Consider the following 8674-nt stretch of genomic DNA (forward strand, 5'->3'; position numbering starts at 1 on the left):
CACAGCCAAACAGAGGAAAACCGCTAAGGCTGTCACAAAATTGTCATCATCTGTCATCATCATCATTTCTCTCCAAACAAATGCCCCCGATTTTACCGTGGACAACTAACGACAACACGACATCCTCTTTTTTTTTGGTGGGGTTACACGACATCTTTGTTGATCTATGTCAAACAATTGGCCAAAAACGTCGCTGATGACTAGGTAGCTCTGACTTCTCCCTTAGGGACATATCCATGTCTTTCTGGATGAGCAGGCACTGGGAGTCCAGGAGTTAAGGCAGGCGAGTGGTGATGAGGTCGCCGCCCGGCCAAGGTTACTCAGGCCAGGTACATCATTTTTGCTCGGACAATTTAGCAAGAACAAAATCAGGGTTTGATGAGGTCGCCACTCGGAGTACCAATAGTAAATAAGCATGAAACAGTCACAACTTCCAACGAGTAACGAGCACCATAAAATACCATCACGCTGCGGCTACTATTTTTCTTCGTTCTCTCTACAATCACCTTCCTGTGTGATGGCAAGTAGAAGTGTGGGAACGCATGGAGATTGCAAAGCCGAGGTTCCATTACAGTTACCATAACCTTTTGACTCCGAGAGAGAATCATACGACGCCTGACTTACATCAACAACGATGCTTCGACTCTAGCGGAAGAGTCTAGGAACGGATCGCTTTGGGATCTTCCCTTCAAGCTTCAATCTTCTGTATGCTTCTCTGATGTGGCAAGGCCTGATGGGTCCAGAATCTTTCCTTTCACTCATAACTATTCTTGCTGCAATATGCAGGTTCAATTGTTTAGAATCATAACAAAGGAAACCATCCTACCAACAGTTTACTAACAAACAACAGGTGTTTCACATATTATACATATCTTGAACCGAGGAACAGAAATTACTTTTGGCAGGGATAACTACAGTCTACAGAAGGCTAACTATTAACATAACAGTTCAAGAAACATAAAAAAAACAGATTAGTTGCTTGCCATGCCAACACGTAAGCAAAAAACTTCGATGGTTCCACAAGGAACAATGTAGATAAGCAAACTACTATGAACTTGCCTGTTTCAATGACCTCGCCGACAAACATCTTTGCTATTCCTGATACTACAATGGTGGTTGGCATAGATATCTTTTGACTGCCAGTGATACTCGCCAATAGCTGCAAAAATAAATAAACTAACAAGTCAATTATAAATATCTAAGCACACACTGATTTGATCCACTAATGAGAAAATACATCAAACACTCGTGCCTGCCACAGTGCCACCAATTAAGCATATTATACACCTGATGACTCCAGGTACATGGTCACCATCCAACAACAACAACAACAACAACAACAAAGCTTTTAGTCCCAAACAAGTTGGGGCAGGCTAGAGCTGAAACCCATAAGGTCTCGCAACCAACTCATGGTTCTAGCACAAGAAACATAAAGCTAGTTCTTTGGTGATACTCGAATCCTTCAGATCTCTCTTTACAAACTCCTCTGCACGACCTCTCTTGACATTATCAGCGCGCTTTAGCCATGCATATCTGCTATGCACTGGAGCTTCTGGAGGCATGCGTTGAATATGCCCAAACCATGTCAGACGATGTTGGACAAGCTTCTCTTCAATTGATGCTACCCCAACTCATGTATATCATCATTCCAAACCCGGTCCTTTGTGTGGCTACACATCCATCTCAACATGCACATCTCCGCTACACCTAACTGTTAAACATGTTGCCTTTTAGTCGGCCAACACTCAACGCCATACAACATTGCGGGTCGAATCACCGTCCTATAGAACCTGCCTTTTAGCTTTTATGACACCTTGTCACAGAGAACGCCAGGAGCTTGGTGCTACTTCAGCCATCTGGCTTTGATTCGATGGTTCACATCTTCATCGATATCCCCATCCTTCGGCATCATTGACCCCTAATATCAAAAGGTGCCCTTCTGAGAGGCACCACCTGGCCATCAAGGCTAACCTCCTCCTCCTCATGCCTATTAGTACTAGAACCACACCTCATGTACTCGGTTTTAGTTCTACTAAGCTGAAAACCTTTCGATTCCAAGGTTTGTCTCCATAGCTCTAACTTCCTAATTCCTATTAACCCACGACCGACTAGCATCGGCTAGCACCACATCATCCACAAAGAGCATACACAATGGGATATCTCCTTGCATATCCCCTGTGACCTTATCGATCACAAAAGCAAAAATATAAGGGTTCAAAGCTGACCTCTGGTGCAGTCCTATTTTAATCCGGAAGTCATCAGTGTTGTCATCACTTGTTCAAACACTTGTCACAACATTATCGTACATGTCCTTGATGAGGGTAATGTACTTTATTGGGACTTTGACATTCCGTGATATTCTATCATAGGCCTTCTCCAAGTCAATGAACACCATATGCAAATCATTTTGCTCCTTTATCTCTCCATAAGTTGTCGTACCAAGAAAATGGCTTCCGTTGTCAACCTCCCAAGCATGAAACCAAACTGATTTTTGGTCATGCTTGTCATTCTTCTTAAACGGTGCTCAATGAATCTCTCCCATAGCTTCATTGTACGGCTCATCAGCTTAATTCCACGGTAATTAGTACAACTATGAACATCCATCCCCTTGTTCTTGAAGATTAGTACTAATATACTCCGTCTCCATTCTTCTAGCATCTTGTTTGCTAGAAAAATGAGGTTGAAAAGCTTAGTTAGCCATACTATTGCTATGTCTCCAAGGCTTCTCCACACAATGGGGATACAATCACGGCCCATAGCTATGCCTCCTTTCATCCTTTTTAAAGCCTCCTTGACCTCAAGACTACTGGATTCGCCGCACAAAACGCCTACTAGTATCATCACAGGAGACGTCCAGTTCAATGGTAGAGCTCTCATTCTCCCCATTCAACAACTTGTCAAAGTACCCCGCCATCTATGCTTAATCTCCTCATCCTTCTCCAAGAGCTGGTCTCCTCCGTCCTTGATGCATTTGATGACTTGGTCGACATCCCTCGTCTTCCTCCCTCAAATCTTAGCCATCTTATAGATGTCCCTTTCGCCTTTCTTCGTGTCTAAGCGCTGGTAGAGGTCCTCATACGCCCAACCCCTTGCATCACTCACAGCTCGCTTTGCGGCCTTCCTTGCCACCTTGCGCTTCTCTATATTGTCTACACACTACACTCCTATCCAGGTAAGGAGTCTGAAACAAACTTTCTTTTCCTTAATACCCTTCTAGACATCATCGTTTCACCACCAGGTATCTTTAGCTTCACTTCCACTTCCCCTGGACATTGCAAACTTCTCTGAGGCCACCTTACAAATGCAAGTCGCCATCTTCATCCACATATTGTCTGCATCACCTCCTTTCTCCCAAGGGCCCTCCTTAAAGGCCCTCTCCTTGAACACCTGAGCTACCTCCCCCTTGAGCTTCCACCACTTCGTTCTAGCGACTTTGGCACGCTTATCCCACTGGAGACGAATCCGAAAGCGAAGTCAGCCACCATAAGCGTATGCTGAGGCAACACTCTCTTCAGGTATCACCTTACAAGCTAGGCAAGCAGACCCGTCTTCTCTTTTCGAGAGGATGAAATCAATATGGCTAGAGTGCTAACCACTACTAAAAGTCACTAGATGTGATTCCCTTTTTTTAAAGAGGGTGTTAGCTACGATCATGTCATAAGCTAGAGCAAAGCTTAAGACATCTTCTCCTTCTTGGTTCCTGACGCCATAGTCAAAGCCCCCATGCACCCCTTCAAAACTAAACCTGTTCATACCCCGACCGGGTTTCGGGCCAGGCTTGTTAAAGCCTCAAGCAAAAAACCCAAGCCAAGACCCGACCCGAAGCACATGAACAGTGTCATTTTCAATTAAAATAAATGTATTCAGGATACTAAAACATTTGTTGCCATTACGGGCTTTCGGGTGGGGAAATGGAGCCCGAGCCCGGCCCAGATGTCGGGTTGTCCCTGTCTATGCACATATCTATTCAAAACTTGTGTTAGATGTACCCACATGGCCATTGAGGGTTCCTCTATGAAGAGCTTCTCGCCAACGTGTACACTCCTAACCATGTCCTCTAGGCCTTCCCAGAACTCCCTCTTGGTGTTCTCATTATGTCCTACTTGCGGGGCATACGTGCTGATAACATTGAGAACTAAGTCCCCAACTACCAGCTTCACCAAGATAATCCGGTTCCCATGCCTCTTGATGTCTACCATTCCATACTTAGGCTCTTGTTGATCAAGATGCCTACTCCATTTCTGTTTGTTGCAACCGTCCCCTGTACTAAAACTGGAAGCCGGTATCCTCCACCTCCTTCGTCTTTTGTCCCCTCCATTTGGTTTCTTGGACGCAGAGGATATCAACACCTCTTCTCACCATTGTATCAACTAGCTACCGAAGGTTACCCTTACCTGTCAAGGACCCTACGTTCCAGTTGCCTAAGCGGATCCTCCTAGGCTCGGCTAGCTTCCTTACCCTTCGCACTCGTCGAGTCAAATGCGAAGACCCTTGCTCATTTTTCACTACACCCTGGCGTCGATGTAGCGCATCACTAAGGATGTGACGACCCGATCCTTGCTCACTTGCCACCGTATCCAGATCAAGATATGGCACACCACCAGGGGGTGACGGCCTGACCGTTGCCCATTTGACACCACACCCGGTTCCGATATGGCGCGTCGCTAAGAGGGTTACACTTACGCCCCGACGATTTTATTTTGGTTTTCATCTCCATAAGAGTGGTTGAGTTTTGACGTTGGCTCGCCAAGCCTATCACAAGGCTATGTTGAAACAACATAGGCGGAAAATATTAGAAGGAAAAGGTTGACCTTTAGAATGATTCTAGTATTATATAAGCCCACTTAGCTGTCAATAACTCAGTATGAACAGATATTTTCAAGTTTTGCTTTAATTTTGAGGAATGTAAGGCATTATAATCACTACAGACAAATGATAATGATATGTAAAAGGAATTAGTCCCCAACTTTGGTGAAAGCAACTATCATTAAGTTTTATCTACACCTACAATCTAGCAAATATAAGACATGTAAGACTATGATATACTAGTATGATTCCAAAAAGGCATTTGACGAAGGAAAGATGTTAGAAAAATAATAGATGTGCTTTAACAGGCAAACCTATGTATGACAACTCCAGCGAGATGTTAATGAATTAAAGAAAAGAATCCACATTGTAGAGATTAACTCTACCATAAATGCAAAAAAAAATCTCAAATAAATGCAAAAAATGAGGCTAACTGAGGCAGGTGGGCTTGATACATGTACCAAATTCTTCAATTCATATGATTCAAGTTAACTTCGATAGAAGCAGTCTTACCTTTTTCATGTTAGATTTCTGAAATCCAGATCTCCGAAATGACTCATACCGGTTCATCTGGTCTTCTGTAAATTGGGATAACAAAGCACTACAGATGGAAGCAGTCAGAACTTAATACATAATTTCCATCTAGATGCAATACATGTGCTTTCTATGCAATTTGGAACACAATCGTAGAAGCAAAGAAAGGCCAATTTCTTTAAAGTTGAAGGAGGGGAACAGGAGATCTTTAATAAAAAAGGTCAGGAGGTGGCAATCGAAGCATCGCACATCCCAGGAACTGCAAAAATGCCAATTTGCTATGTCATTATGATTATGCTGCAAACAATTGAGAACATCTTCCTTTCCCAATTCATAGATCATCATCATTTGAACAGGTCCGGCCATCAGATTTACTAACTAGAAGGAGTTACAGGTGAATATTGCTAAAATACTAAAATGTTTGTTCAAACATCTGAATTCGATAGACAGCTACACGCTCCCTACTACAGTAGTAAATGATATTTATTCGGTCAACTCAGGCCAAATTAGGGTACGCAGACTAGCTGATTCACAAACGCATAAATATTTTATCAGAGAAATAAGCTAGGCAGGTGAAATTTTCAATGAATTTCTATAACCAAAGAAACTAAAGCTAGGTCAAGGATGGGATAGACAGGCACGGACTTCATCTTGGCGAGCTTGTCGGGATCGCTGGTGCCGGAGGGCAGCTTGTCGAGGTCGACCTCCATGGGGTCTTCCTCGTCGTCGTCGTCGTCCTGCTCCTTATGGGCCCGAACCTTGGCCTTCGCCGCCGCCGGGGCGACGGAGGTCGAGGGCGCGGCTGGCGCCGAAGGCCGCGGCCGCGGCGGCGGGGCGCGCGAACCACCGGCACCCGCGCTGCCGTCATAGTCCTCGGCGGTTGTGTGGGGGACCGCTGTGGCAGGGTCCTCCTCGGGCGGCGCCGGCGAATCCGGCGGGGACTCCTGCTCCTCAACGGCCGCCTCGAAGGGGTCCTTCATGGGTCGCCGACGAAACGGAAGACGATTCTGGAACTGCGAGTTGGGGGCAGCGTGGCACCCGGTCCTTCATGGGCTTGCCCGGATTTCGTTTCTCGAAGTCATCCCATGGGTGGGCCTCCACCTATAACGAGAGGCGAGCAAATGCGAAGCGGGCATTTACATGGCAAATCGTATTTGACGCCCGCAGGCGTCAAAAGGAGGAGCCTTCGCTGAAGCAAGTCGCCACTTGGGCCGGCCCACGTACGGATTTCGTTCGCTGCTGTTTTCCTTGTTTCTTGCGGGTTTTTTTCGTTTTTCTTCTATGGATTTTTCTTCCAGTTTTTTCACTGTTTCGTAGGTTTTCAGTTGTTTTGTTAAGGTTTTTTATTTTTCTGTTTTGATTCCTTTTTTCTTTTCATTTTATTTCTTTTATGTTTCCTTTTTATTTTCTGTTTCTGTTCTTCTTCTCATTTATTGTGTATTTGTATAAAAAGTTCACCGTGTGTTACAAAATCTTCAATGTATGAAGAAAATGCTCATCGTATAACATAGTTCACCTTGCACTGTAAAATTGTTCATTGTGTATTACAAAAATGTTCATTGTATATTATTAAATTGTTCAACATATATTAGAAATGTTCATTATGTATTACAAAAATGTCATTGTATATTATTAAATTGTTCAACGTATATTAGAAAATGTTCATTGTGTATTACAGAAATGTTCATTGTATATGATGAAATTGTTCAATGTATATTTAGAAAATGTTCATTGTGTATTTAAGTTTTGTTCATCATATATTAAAAAACTGTTTAACATATACCCATAAAATGTCCATTTTAGTATTTTAAATTTGTTCAGTATTTTTTACAAAAAAGTTAACTGTATTTTAAAATTTCTTCAACGTATATTATATAAATGCTGAACTTTTTCTTAAGGATTTGCCACTGTACGTTCTACTTTAAGACTGGCGCTGCATGTAAAACGTTCGAAGTAGCTAGCTCGGCTGGTTAGAGTCACTGGGATTCGAGCATGGCGTGCTAGATGATTGGGCCGGCCCATGTGCGCGTCGCTTCAACGAAGTCGCAAGGATTGGACGCACACGGGCAGCGTATAGGAGCTCCCCATTTACATGGGGTTGGGCGTTCTTTCGAAAAGGAAAACATGTGTGGGCCGTAGTGCCGGGGAATCCTATTCAGCACTTTAAGCGCCGTTACAGTTTGTCTAAAAAAAGCTTGCTACAGTATTTTCTCTGGTCCTTTTACTCCGCATATTAGATTTGTCTGAAGTCAAACTCTTTAAAATTTGACCAAGTTTATACAAAAATAATTAACATTCACATAACACCACCAATATTATTAGAACCATCTTGGAATATATTTTCATATTATATTCATTAGGTATTACTAGCAAAACATGCCCGTGCGTTGCAACGGGAAAAAAATATCCATCCATCATGCTCACACTTTACAACATCGGCGAATCCTTTGAAATCTTTCACGATGCCACACAACAAACAACATGATAAGTGGTGTTTCGCAAAAAGCATAAGATTGGATGATTTTTGAATACTCAAGATGTTTCAAATTTATTTAACAACATAAATATCAATGGTAAACCGACATTTCCAAAATACCACATGTAAAGAAGATATTAATTAAGGTTGTATCGTAAACAAAATTTTAGAAATGATTAATATAATAGCATATTTAAAATCTGCATGATTTTTTGAGAGATTTCCATATATGACATGTTAGATTTTGGGTTTGAAAGTTATGAGTCAAAAAAAATTGAATGTGCCCGAAAATAGAAAAAATAAAAATAAAGTGGCTGGGCCAAAACTGAAACATCATGTGGCCCATCTGCTAAATAGGAGAGAATGGAGAAGGAGAAGATTTCTCGAAAAAACAAAAAGGAGAAGGAGAAAGAAGTGAAAAGGAGAGAACCAGGAATCGAACCCGGGTCTCAGGTATGGAGACGTGAGGCTAATACCACCACGCCACTCTACCTCGCGTTATGAATGATATGGGCTTACCTTAAATAAACATAAGCCATCCGCGATTTAAGTGAACCGTTTTTTCCCACTTACCGGTGGCATGGTGGGTAATTATTTACAACTCCAAGGGTAATTTTAGTGACGTACGACCAGAAGCACTATTTGCTTTATTAGTAGGGATAAATGTAAATATTTTTAATATAAATTTGGTCAAACTTGGTAAAGTTTGACTTCAGACAAATCTAATATGCGGAGTAAAAAGAACCGGAGAAAGTATTTTTTTTCAGTCTAAACACGTTCTATTTATTGATCATAGTCCAAATACATATAACAGTACAAACGGTATGTGGCGGCTGAAACGATCGCAATGGGCCGAGC

At 42.5% G+C, this 8674-nt stretch overlaps 1 protein-coding gene across 1 annotated transcript; it reads right to left on the bottom strand.

Annotated features, from left to right (window-relative positions):
- Positions 1-368: 368 nt before the first annotated feature.
- On the bottom strand, positions 369-6389 carry LOC123061873 (transcription initiation factor TFIID subunit 11). The gene is made up of 4 exons (XM_044485156.1): positions 5986-6389; positions 5320-5407; positions 1060-1159; positions 369-773 (listed from the first exon to the last, which is right to left on the bottom strand). Exons 1-4 carry the CDS (start codon positions 6318-6320, stop codon positions 646-648), a joined length of 651 nt encoding a protein of 216 aa, XP_044341091.1. The 5' UTR covers positions 6321-6389; the 3' UTR covers positions 369-645.
- Between the last annotated feature and the right edge of the window lie 2285 nt (positions 6390-8674).

Source organism: Triticum aestivum, chromosome 3A (genome assembly GCF_018294505.1).
Source record: "Triticum aestivum cultivar Chinese Spring chromosome 3A, IWGSC CS RefSeq v2.1, whole genome shotgun sequence".
Taxonomy (NCBI): Eukaryota; Viridiplantae; Streptophyta; class Magnoliopsida; order Poales; family Poaceae; genus Triticum; species Triticum aestivum.

Bases quoted from the DNA above. Each gene is read 5' to 3' on its own strand.
- LOC123061873 (XM_044485156.1), bottom strand. From the start codon at position 6,320: ATGAAGGACCCCTTCGAGGCGGCCGTTGAGGAGCAGGAGTCCCCGCCG. The intron at 5,408-5,985 runs GTCCGTGCCTGT...TTCCATCTGTAG, and splicing joins GACAAGCTCGCCAAGATGAA to TGCTTTGTTATCCCAATTTA. The intron at 1,160-5,319 runs GTAAGACTGCTT...TTATTTTTGCAG, and splicing joins AGAAATCTAACATGAAAAAG to CTATTGGCGAGTATCACTGG.